The sequence below is a fragment of the Eurypyga helias genome, unplaced genomic scaffold (genome assembly GCF_000690775.1).
Source record: "Eurypyga helias isolate BGI_N326 unplaced genomic scaffold, ASM69077v1 scaffold7659, whole genome shotgun sequence".
Taxonomy (NCBI): domain Eukaryota; kingdom Metazoa; phylum Chordata; class Aves; order Eurypygiformes; family Eurypygidae; genus Eurypyga; species Eurypyga helias.
This window is the reverse complement of record NW_010271305.1, coordinates 1-12,471: the sequence shown is the minus strand read 5'-3', so window position 1 is coordinate 12,471 and position 12,471 is coordinate 1. Positions and strand designations below refer to the sequence as shown.

At 48.6% G+C, this 12,471-nt stretch overlaps 2 protein-coding genes across 2 annotated transcripts in view; one reads left to right on the top strand and one right to left on the bottom strand.

Moving 5' to 3' along the window:
• LOC104514942 (epoxide hydrolase 1-like) overlaps positions 1–9,318 on the top strand; it is a 10,515-nt gene extending 1,197 nt beyond the window's left edge. Inside the window, 10 exon segments of the mRNA XM_010158757.1 lie at positions 872–895; positions 1,358–1,571; positions 2,299–2,332; positions 2,335–2,469; positions 3,258–3,488; positions 3,859–3,988; positions 4,926–5,140; positions 7,690–7,798; positions 8,134–8,259; positions 9,117–9,318. Of these exon segments, the coding sequence (XP_010157059.1) occupies positions 872–895; positions 1,358–1,571; positions 2,299–2,332; positions 2,335–2,469; positions 3,258–3,488; positions 3,859–3,988; positions 4,926–5,140; positions 7,690–7,798; positions 8,134–8,259; positions 9,117–9,318 (1,420 nt within the window).
• A 1,933-nt stretch (positions 9,319–11,251) lies between these two features.
• Positions 11,252–11,782, bottom strand: MAD2L1BP (MAD2L1 binding protein; the record flags this gene model as incomplete). Its single annotated transcript, XM_010158758.1, has 1 exon — positions 11,252–11,782. A coding segment is annotated over one exon (531 nt), but the record flags the coding sequence as incomplete, so codon positions are not given.
• Between the last annotated feature and the right edge of the window lie 689 nt (positions 11,783–12,471).

The window sequence follows — 12,471 nt, the reverse complement described above, 5'->3', positions numbered from 1 at the left end:
CTCTTCCCCAGGCTAACCCCCCCCAGCTCCCTCAGCCGCTCCTCACAGGACTAGTGCTCCAGACCCTTCTCCAGCCCTGCTGCCCTTCTCTGGACACGCTCCAGCATCTGTGTGTCTTTCTTGTAGCGAGGGGCTCAAAACTGAACACAGGATTCAAGGTGCGGCCTCACCAGTGCTGAGTACAGGGGGACAATCACTGGCCTAGACTTTGCTTTTCTTGTAAGAGAATCTACCAGGCTGAAAGAGAATCAAGAAGGATATTTTATTTTTCTTGCATGCAGATGAGGCCTAAAAGCTTGGTATCCCATCAGGAGTAATTAGAAGCAGCAAAGGTATAGCAGCTCATGGAACTCTAAACAGGGAAAGGTCCCACAAGCCTCTCCTTGAGCCAGCCCTACAGCACCACGTGCCTGGCAGCAGAATAACCCTTGAGCTCGGAAGTCCCCTGCCAATGCTGTAGACTTAGCACTACACAGCGGGCAAAATAAACTATTTTTTGGCTGAAGTAACCCAGCCACTGGTAGGAGGGAACACCACAAGGACGCCGACGGGCTTGTTTAATGCCTTTTATCTAAACTGTGCTGTAGGAGGGAATATTATGGCAACAAACTGTCTAGATAAAACACAGCCCAGAAACACCGTCTCTTCGTGCAGAGGCAGTGCTCTGAGCCCTTCTCTTTCTGCCCTATCCAAAAGGAGGAAAACCAAAGGCAGAGGTTGCCAGGTGGCTAAACAGCTTGTGATCCCAGGGCTGGGCAGTAAATGGTGCTGGCAGGTGACATCCTTTGCAACATCCCCAAGGGTTGGTACCATTCAGACAACACTATCAGACTATAAGGATCTTTTTTGTTTTTATTTTCCCCTTTTGTAGGGAGAGCATCTTGTCCCGGATAAGGTGAGTGAAATAGCTGCTCTGTGCTGATGCCTCCACTTTTTGTTAGCCCCCTGACTGGGGCACAGCATGGTCCCTTCCCTGCCCTGTATGACACCACCACCAAAATCTTCATTCACGGGATCACTCCAGTACTTGCCTTAAAACAGACTGGCTCATATCCTATTGACCGTTGTCCCCCAGGCACCCTGCTCCACAAAGAGCGGGACAAGGAAGCTGAGTGATCAGCAGGTCCTGCTCAGCAAGGACTTGAGGTCCCTGAGCAGTACCGGCAGATGTAACCCTGCCCCAAATCTTGCCCGTCGTCTTCAAAAACAACAAAACCCCCCAGCCCCTGCTGACTCCGTGGGATCTGTAGGCATTTGTTACTGCTCAGGGGCAAGCTATGTGAATACAAGCCTCAGCATTGTCCCTTTACCCTCAACACTTCTGCTGCCGAACACAAACAATTTTATGCCTCCCCAGGTCTTTGGAATATTCTCAGAAGAATGCAGTCCTGATCCCTGCGGCCGCCCTGGGGGTTGGAGGGATGCTGCTTTACTGGCTGAGGTCTAGGCACAAGATCAAGACTATTGAAATGGGCGATGGATGGTGGGGCTCAGGTGAAAAACCCCTAAAAGGGAAAGAAGATGAAAGTATCCATCCCTTCAAGATTGAAACGTCTGACAAAGAAATAGAGGTACTGGTGGCTGGGATGTAGGGAGAAAACTGCAAGGTGAAGCCAGTCCGTCACCCACCTGAGGTGATATTTTGGGGCACCATTAGATGATGCTTTGGCTCACCGCCCTTTATGAACAGGCTTTGAGCTCAGGTGCATTGCGATGTCCCAGAAAGGCCACAGACCCACCGTGCACCCTGGGGCTGGCCAGCGGAAAGGCCGCGCTGTGAGCAGCAGACCGACAGCGGGTCTGTGGGTGGTGGAGTGGGGTGGGAGGGCACCAGGACAGCAGTTGCACTGGTGGGGGCAGGACTGAGGGGTTTCCACAGAGGGAAGGGCTGGAAAGGTGAAGAGGGACAGGGTCTTGACTGAGTTGCAGTACCTCTGTCTCTAATTATCTGGCCAACTAACAGTTGGCAGCTGAGGCTGAGCTTCTTATTCTTCTCTCAGCTGGCAGTGCTGGCAAGCTCCTAGTGCCAAAACCCCAAAAGGGAGTTAGCAGCAAGGCAAGAGTAGGACCCAGTACTCCCGTGGGCCCTAGGGGAATTGGTAACCTGTAGAAAAATGTATTCCTCATATAAACGATTCAGGTGGTCATGCAGACTATGCCACAGCTTCAGGAGGTCTCGTGGTGCCCCAGGTAACGGCACAAAAGCTGTCGGAGCCAGGAAATCCCACCTGTGCCTGCCCTGGCACGGGGCGGGCGCGGGCAGCTGGCCAGCCTTGCGAGACGGGCTCCCCCCCGCAGGACCTGCACCGCCGCCTGGAGCAGGCCCGCTACACGTCGCCGCTGCCTTCCACTACGGCTTCAACTCCAGCTACCTGCGGAAGGTGGTGGCCTACTGGAGGAACCAGTTCGACTGGCGCAAGCAAGTGGAAGTCCTGAACAGATACCCCCACTTCCAGACCACCATTGAAGGTGAGGGGGGCTGCGCGGCTTGAGCAGGTCTCCCTCTGAAACACAGAGAGCAGAGAAGGAGAGGATTTAAGAAGTTACAATATTTAAGACCACAGTATGCGTAGCAGCTCAGCAGTATGAGTGGAATGTCACTGGTGGAGGCTATATTAACACCCTTCTATGGATTAAGACCATTCCACAGTGGCAATAAGATTAGGTCTGCTTCCAGATGGGCTTCATCTGGCTCCGAACCTGTGCTAACTAATGATGAGGTTGCCTTCTGCTATTGCTTTGAAGCCACCTTTAAGAATTGCAAAATCTACCCAGACGCTGAGGCTAGAATTTCCCCCCACACCACCCCGTTTAGCCAGCTGAGGTTAGCCAGATTTATGTAAGCCATTTGCAGGTCAAACTTCTACCTTGCACTTACTTTTTCATGTTTCTCTTTTTATCACCCACGTATCTTCTCATTTTGCCATGATTTTGCATGTGTCTTACCTGCATTACGCGATCCATTTAAGTGCAAATCTACTTATATACTTTGAGACCAGTTTCTCAGGAGATTGATGCTCAATCTCCTGTGACCCCAACATCCGGGGATGGGATCAATACCTCTGTCTGTACTTAAAAGGTGAGACATGGGTACAATATCAGGCACACCCTTTCAGCCAGGCATCTTCTTGCCATGGGTTGATTGTATAACTTCTGTTACGAATGCTAATTACAATTTTGCCACCCTTCTTCAGACTCCAGACCAGAAACTGTGACGGAACCAGAGCTTTAATTTTTCTGTCTTGCATATGTGGCAGGGATCAATATCCATTTTATCCACGTGAAGCCCTCCTACGTCCCTCACGGTCGAGCTGTTCAACCTCTGCTGATGGTCCACGGTTGGCCTGGCTCCTTCTTCGAGTTCTACAAGATCATCCCTCTGCTCACGGAGCCAGGCGGGCACGGCCTGAATGAGGGTGACATGGTGTTTGAGGTCATCTGCCCATCCATCCCAGGCTATGGCTTCTCAGAGGCACCGCACCAGAAAGGTAAGCGACGAAAAGGCTCTGTTGGACTCGCAAGGTTTTTAGAGTAGCAACTCGGCCATTCCCAGCCCCCCTGGGGACTGCAGATGTGAAGGTGGATTCTTGGCTCTGCACTATCGCCCACATCACTGAGGCTCTGGGCCTGGCCTGGAAGGCAATGGTAGCTGGAAGCCAGGTCTACTTTCCACTTCCTCCACTTTCCACTGAATTTCTGTCAACTTGTGTTCAATTTATTACCAAGGGGCGAGGTAGAGCAGCAGAGCACGCTGTGCCCTCACGCAGCGGCATACTCACGTGCCTCTGGCAGGCTCATCTTCAGCCAGGGGATGAACACTAGGACAAACGGGTCTCCTGTGTTTCTCTTTACCTGCAGGCTTTGACACCATAGCAACTGCTCGGATATTTCATAAGCTGATGAATAGATTGGGCTTCAAGGAGTATTACCTACAGGGAGGAGACTGGGGATCTCGTATTACCACAAACATGGCCCAGATGCTGCCACAGTGAGTAGCAAAGGGAATCAGTGCAGAAAATCTGCCTCTAGTTCTTACCCTGCCTTCTTGCTCCACAATCCTGGTCCTGCCTTGTTTGCCCTGGCTCTCATCCCCTCCTGCTTGGTTTCCTCCAGGGACATCACCACCCTGGGCATTCAGTTATATTCACATGCTTTGCGTTGATATTGGCACAGTTCTCACGCTTTCTAAAATTCAGTGCTGTTTGGCTTCTCTTTCACTAGCTGTGGAAGTAAACCGCAGCATTTTGATTTGAGACCTCAAGGTGACAGATCATCATTCTAAATCAGAAGGGAGATCAGTCTAAAAGGAAGGAGCTCAGACTTTCAGCAGCTGAACAGTACCACGAAGTACAGGACTTTCCTATCTAAAATGCAGAGTCGAGGCCGATCAGAAAAGAAACACAATACCTTCCTCAGAAGATGAGAGCACGGCTCGTTGTTTAGCATTTAATGAAGAGCAGCACCACAGCCACACTTAGGTCAGATAAAGTGGGAAAATCCTTAAAGCAGCTAGCCTGCAGGCTGAGCAGCTCATGGTTTCTGACCGCTGTTGCGCTTCGCAGCACCCACAGCACGGCGGCCCCGTGTGATCTACTCAAGCTCTTCAGAAAACACCCAACACAGCCTGTTCCCTACAGCACAGAACACCACCATATCCACAGCCGGAGCTACCAGCGGGGTTATGCCACACCTAGACACTGAGCACCTAGGGCTAACATCACACCGGTGGCACAGCTGGATGGAGATGGCACCAGCTGTACCATTTCTAACTTCCATACTTCCTTTTTTTTTATCATGATGAACCTGAAGGGCTTTATGTATTTGGATCAGTGAAATGCTGCTATCACAGCTCCAGTCAGACTTACTTTCTAGAAAATCTGGAGACAGAAAATCACTTGATTTAACCTTCTATTCATTAACTTTAGATCCGTGAAAGGGCTTCATCTCAATCTCATCTTCGTCAGAAAACAAGGTTTGCGAAGGATGATTTCTGTGATGCTTGGGGCTTACGTACCATGGCTTGTAGGTCTCACTAGGGAAGATGCTCGCCGTGTGTACCCTTTCATCCAGAAGAACGTGTATGAGCTTCTGCGAGAGTCCGGGTACTTACACATCCAAGCCACCAAGCCAGACACTGCAGGTAAGGGAATGCTGTGTACTCCCTGCTTGTGGTATATAAAAACTTGCACTGAACAAAGGCCAACGGTGTTTGAGAAGGCAATGAGTTCTGGTGACTGAATGCAAGACAAGGGGACAAGAACCGTGTAAAGGTTAATGAACAGCTTAAAAAAAAGATGGAGACTACTTGCTTTTCAGGGTGTTTGAAATGACACACCGCTTCTCTTGGGGAATGAACCCCTTTGCAGAAAGCCTCCTAAGGTAAAGCACAGGGTCCTGAAATTGAAGGTTCTAGAAATAAATGTGGGTGAAAACAAGAAAAATATCATAAGCAAGGGTTATGTGAAACTTGCAGGAAGGTCAACACACCCTAACACCAGAAAAACCAGAAGCCTGACACAGTTTGCGGGGCCAGTAGATAAGTCTGAAGAAAGATACAGCCACCTCAGAAAAGTTAAATGAAATCTTTTCATCGGTCCCCACTAGCAAGGATTACGGGGTATTCCTTTATTGAAATAATCCCTTATGAGGGAAGACAGCGGGGCTGTCTCCGGCTGGTGTTGGATGTGGAGACCGTAGGCTGAACCAAACAGTAGAGCCAGACAGTGAAGGCAGCCCCAGAAGAACAAAGACCAGTATGTCTAGTCTCTGAGCAGAAAACTAGCAGAGCTATTTTAAAGATAATTGATTTACAGATGATAGTATCACAAGGAAATCTTACTTCAGAAATCAGAGCTCTAGCAGAATCAGAGCTGTGAATCCAGTAACGGAACATCTTTAACTTTCCAGAAGGTTTTGGTGAGGTTTCGCCCCCAAGTTCTTAAAGAAATTAGATTGCCTTAAGAAAAGGTTTAAATTAACAACTAGTTAATATGAGAATCCAAGCATAGGAATAAGTCAGCAAGTTCCAGGGGAGGGAGAGTATCACAAAAATCTGTGCTGGCACCTGCACATTTCAACATGATCCTACTTTCTCTACAGATAAAAGTTAATGGTTAAGTGAAAATCTGACAGCTACCCAGGGTTTGGTTTAATCTAAAGATAACTGCAGAGAGTTGCAAAAACATTTAAGCAACCGGTTGATTAAAGTGGCCAATGAAAACCGAGGTCAACCAAGTCCAAAGCAATTTAAGTAGAGGAAGAAAATCACAATGGGCTCTCGTTCGGCTGTTGCCACGTGAGAGAACCCCCAAGTCACTGATAGTGCTTTAAAACATCACCCGGCTCAGAGTTTAACAGAATCTTACAAACTCTTAAAGAAAGCAAAAAGAAACTAAGACAAATCACTAAATCCATGATATTCAGAATCTGTTGCACCCCTGACAAGCCTGCTTTATAAAAGTATTTTAGAAGAACACAGGAAGGGGAGAAAATGAAGACAAGTGACCAAGCAGCTTCGTACAAGCACTGTATGTAGTCTAGGACACTTCCACCTGGAAAAAGAAGAGCAGGAGTTTTGTAGCACACTAAAACTGTGAAATGTAGAAAAGGAACAGAGAAAAATAAAAATGTATTCCTGACTCTGTCTCAAGAAATATCTACATTAACAGTTCAGCTCTCATGAGGCAGGTTTCGAGCAAAGCTGAAGTATTTTTGCTGACCACAAGTGGTGGTACCGAAGACGTGACACAGGTTGAACGACTGATCAACTGCAAACAAGACTGGTATTTCTGAGCATCTAACCCGTGGGCATTGCCTACAGTGGTTCAGAGGCAGCTTTCAGCCCAGAAAGCCTTCATCTCCAGGCAGGTCACACGCTAGCTGGCACATTTTAGCCTGCCCCATCATGGCGGGTCAAAGCACTTACATGACTTGGACCCGTAGCAAATCACTCCAGGCCTGACAGAAACCGCTGTGCTGATGCCCAAACTTCACCTGGCCTTAGCCACGTCCGCTGTTAAACCGAGGTGCTGTCGTGCACCATCTCCCGCAGAGTCACACTGAAAGACGCTTGGGGGCGGGCGGCACCGCGTACACTGTAAAACTGCAGCCTAGGGTACGGGGTGGGAATCTTCTCCAGGCAACCCTCTATCGCTGTTGGAGTAAGCCCTATCCCTGGTTTGCAGGTAAGAACGCAGGTACCATACGCGGTGCCCCCGCTGTGTTTGAGGTGTTTGTTAGCGTTCCCCGAAGGCAGGAAGAGAGAACAGATACGCAGCGCTCCGCTGTTTGAATTAGATAAAAAGTGATGAGCAGGGTCCTGGTTATCCATCCTAAGCAGGACACTGTTCCCAAATAGCTTATCTGAAAGTTCTTTTCAGAGTATAACCTCTTCACATCTGAATTTCCTCCTCCTGACACACCTTACCAAGAAGACAATAAGAACTTTTTTGGCTCCTAGCGTCTTTCGTATAGGAATTACCCGAGTTTGTGGTGCCGTCCCTTACAGCTGAAATTCCACTAGGGTGAATTTGTCAAGAACAAATCGCTACCAGGGCTCCTAAAATACTGGCTGGCTACTGAGTTCTCCTAGAAAACACTGAGAAATTCATGTGGGTCCAGTTTAACTCCTGCTGGGGTGCTGCAATGCCAGGGAACCGCAGTAGCTCTCCTGTTCTTCTCCCGAATTAGGTTGTGGACTGAATGACTCGCCCGTGGGGCTTGCTGCATATATTCTGGAGAAATTTTCTACCTGGACAGATAAATCGTTCCTGCATAAGGATGATGGAGGCTTGGAAAGGTAAGAAAAAGCGACACTTTTCCACGAGGAGACTCATTTAAAGCATGAGTGGTGGTAATTAATGAGGAGATGGGTAAAAGACAGGCCAGTCAAAGCTGAATTTTAGGGATGAAAGATTGCACGTGACGAGTAGTAGTTTGAACTCACATCAGACTGCCTGCAAGCCACTGCTTCAGCACCAGGCAGTTTGGCTCTGGGCACCTGAGTGACACTGAACTTGCTGCTTGAAAACGAGGGGAGAACAAGAGGAACAACCATTCTTCACGCCACGAGCCCAATACAGCGTATCGAGAAACAGTTCTCAATGAAATTTCGTCATCTTGCTCTCCCAACAGCAAATTCTCTCTCGATGAGCTTTTGACCAACGTGATGATTTACTGGGTGACGTCCTCCATCGTGTCCTCAATGCGATTCTACAAGGAGAACCTCTCCAAGGACCATGGTCTAGGTGCCGATGACAGGTAACGAGGTGGCAGGCGCAAGACAGAGTTGCAAATGAAATTGAACCCCGCTTGTCTATACCACTATTGAGATCGCTTACAGCAGCCAACTTCACTAGTTCAAAAGACATCCGTGGTGTTTTCCTCTGAGAACTGTAGCTAAGGGGGCCGCTTTTCTTTCGAACCTAGACTTCACCCAAGGCACCCAGTGGCCAAGACAATGCAGAAGACTTACTCATTTTTGTTTGTGTTCCAAGCACAGGCCTATTACTTACACAGCCAACAAACACCACCTGTGGCTCAGCTCAGTAAAAACAAAACCAAAAACCCATGAGCATTTCTAGGACAGAAGTTTAAACTGAATTAGGATGGATATGGCTTACTGTTGGATAAGCCCAGAGCTACGGCTCTTAGGCACAAACTTGGGGAAGCAATTTGGAGAGCAGTGCTTGAAATCATGGAATGGTTAGGGTTGGAAGGGACCTTAAAGACCATCCAGTTCCAACCCCCCTGCCGTGGGCAGGGACACCTTCCACTAGACTAGGATCAAGCACCTTCTAACAGCCACTGGCTTTGAGATGACTAAAATAGACGCTGACCAGGAAAACACTGCTGAGAATTCTCCATGTGATGGATCATACAGGTAGGAGAGTCTGTCTTTGCAGACTGAACCAGTTTACCTCTCGTAGTACATAAGTACCATGTTCTTAAATCCAAGGCCTAAATACAAGTGAAGCTCTTCAGCAGAGTACAGACCACAAAACGGGCTGCTGTGGGGAAGCTTCTCCAGCTGACTGTGGCAGTTACCACAGTCAGAAGGGTTTTACAGACTTCCCCCTGGACTTCTTTGAAAAATGAAGTTAATTAATGTTTTCCAGGGTTGGAGTATATGTTCCCACCGGGATTGCAGCTTTCCCTCAGGAGCTAGTACATACACCACTCGCCTGGGCCAAGGATACCTTCAAGAACATCATCACTTACTCTTACATGCCACGTGGAGGGCATTTCGCTGCCTTTGAGGAACCAAAGCTTCTGGCCCAAGACATCATACACTTTGTCAGAAAGGTGGAACAGCTGTGAACCCGCGCTTCACATACACAGAACGGAAGTGCGTTGTTCTGCCACCAAGCAGAGCCGAGCTTTCGCTTTGTGGGATTAAATAAATCCAGTGTAATCACATGCAGAAGCCAGCATTTTATTTTGGTAACGATTATAGTACTAAACTTGTTAATCAAGCTCAAAAGCTTGTTCAAACAAAAAGGCATCTTGTCTTCTTTCCTTCCCGGCACCACGTCATCGCTGCTGCATCACGGTTCAAGTAGAACAGAATATGTAAACAGTTTAATGCGGTAACACTGCACTCATGGGGAAAGAGAGCAGAAAGGGACTGGCCCCTTGTTCCTCAGAACAAAGGCTTCTGCTCAAAAGCTTCTTTAAGCATCCTTAAACACATGTCACAAGCAGCTTTGGTGGAAGCATAAAGGGTTTTGATCTCCTGAGCACAACCACCCCTACTTCAAGTTACATTTCATTCAAGAGACCTACGATCACATCTTCAAGTGGGCAGCGGCACGCAAGGCAGCTTGCTTCATTCCAGCAGTTTTTCCCCTAGAGCTAGCCTGAGTTACTACACATTGTAAACAGCTGTTAATGGATGTGGCAGACAGCACTCCTACTGTTCTCTAAGCTCAAAAACGTCAACTTAACTTCCTCCTCATTCTACATTAGCATCCCGTGAGGTCAAAGTTAACTTACGCACCGAGTGTAGAGGGTTACTTCAACCTTTACTCTCCCTCCAAAGGGTTTTTACCACCCCCCCCGTGCAATTCTCGCTAGTGGGAAACCGTAAGCGACCTCACTACCAGTAGGCTCCAGCTTCTCTTCGAACAGGACAGGTACACGCCTAGCTGACTGGGGCTAACTCTGGCAGGTACCTGGTTGGGACACACTGTGCTCCAAGGGTTTCCCTCCCTCCCTGTCCCATTCTACAGTAGACACCAGGCCAGAAGAAAGGGCTCAAGTTCAGCTCCCAGGTAACACATTCCAACTCCAAACCAGAATTGAGACAGGTGAAGACAGTGCTGAGCTTGAGGGCGCTCCCCTCCCCTCCTCTTCACATTTCAAAAATATTCAGAGTCTAAGACTAAGATTTCTGAGGCATAAAAGGAAGCAAGAAGCTTCCTTTTGTTGTTGTTGTTTCAAGTGAGAATTAGCTAGTGTATCGGGGCAGGAACCCTAACCTCCGAGGAGAAGGGTTAGAGCAGGAACTGCTTACTTTTTCGATTTTAAGTGCACACGCCCATTGTCAGGGCTGTTGGACTAAAGGTTAGTCAAAAAGATGGAAGACATGCCCCCCTGCTTCCACAGGGCTGCTCAACCTCTTTTCACCACCAGCACGAGACCTCCCAATTGCTGAGAAGATCCACCCTTTGGATTATTAAGTCACTAAAATCGGGTTATGGGGAAGTCTAATTTTATCGCACAGCTGGGCAAACACTCGAGTTCTCAAGCCTGAAGAGGCTGCAGCAAGAGCTCTCCTTTCACAGGACTAGGGGGGGTAAGAACAGCTACGGCCTGTACTGCAAAGGCCAAGCATGTTATCAATCACGCCCATTATCCGAGTCCCAGACAATCAGCTAACGTACCAGGTTATTACCAGAGAAGGGGCCACATTGTAACTCTGGAGAGAGAAAACTGCATCCAGCATTTGCCAGCCAGGTACGCGGCAGGGAAGTCTTGCTCCCACCCCACTAATTTGTCACTCGTGCCACAGCCAAGGCCTCTAAAGAATCACAGTATCCGTGTGCAACTGTGCCTTAAAGAGTATTTGCTTTCAATGACACTTCAGGAGACAAAGGCAGATGAACACAGCCAAGCTACAGGACGGCAGCAGATGCCCTGGAGAAGGGATCCAGGCAGACAAGAATACACAGAGACATCTGATAAAGTTATTATCACTTACAGCAGCACCAGAGGTTATTCAATCTTTCATTAGAGTTCTACAGAGCACAGGTCATTCGTGGAAGCCTTTGAGCGTCACTGGTGCCTGAAACCAGACGTAGTCCTCCCAGCTTGGAGTCGTACGCCGAGGAGGCGAGGCGCTTAGGCTGATGTCTCCAGTGCAGGACAAGTTAACAGTCAGCTTCCGCCCTCGGCTCGGCACTTTATAGTTGAGCTTGGGCCGGAACCAATCAACACCACAATCGCGGTGTCCCTGGAGCATAACAACAGTGCCCATGACAGGGAGAGCCTTAAGTTCACTGAAGACATCCGCAACGAAGAGCGAGTGGAAGAGCTTGCGGACGCAGGACGCAGTTTGCAGGCTCTCCTCGGCGCTGCCCTCGTAGATGCCCTCCAAGTTGAGCTCGTAGAGCTCCTTGGGGCTCATGACGTTGCCTCCGAGGAGAAAAAGAACCCGAGGAACCCGTGTCAAACTAAACATTACTTCCAAGTGCTGCAGCACTCCCTCCAGGTCCATCAGCACCTGCTGGCACTTCTTGCTTGCCAGGTCCATGGAGGGCGGCTTCTTAATCACATCTCCATCCTGGAAAACAAACTAAAAGATTAGTGTCATTATAAGGACACATTAGTCATAGGAGACTCTTCAGAAAGCATCGCCCACCCCATCCCTGAAAGTCAAGGAAGGTTCAAAGGTTTTCACACTCTTTTGAAAAGATATAGGTACCCACATACAGAATCATGAGATCAAGGAAGAATCACTAAGGCGGGAAAAGACCTATAAGATCATCCAGTCCAACCACCAACCCAACACTACCGTACCCACTAGACCATGTCCTCAAGCGCCACATCTACACGTTCCTTGAACACCTCCGGGGATGGTGACCCCACCACTTCCCTGGGCAGCCTGTTCCAGTGCCTGACCGCTCTTTCCGTGAAGAAGTTTTTCCTAATACCTAATCTAAACCTCCCCCAACGCAACTTGAAGCCAAGAACACAAAAGGTTGCTCTACAGCTACTCAGTTTGAATCTGAATCACACTATTGATTAATTCCTACAAGAATCAGAAGCCCTGTGTTTTAAAGATCAGCTCTCACTCCAAGAACACTTAGCTTTTATTTGTTAATGAAGCTGTGGTGACATTTAAGAACACAGCCACAGCGAGCGCTTTACTCTAGAAAATTAAGCACATTAAAATACGAGTTGCTGAGCAAGAGCGGTGAACTGACAGAAAACACCCGGGAGGTTCCCCTCCCACGGGGGGTCCCCTCCCGC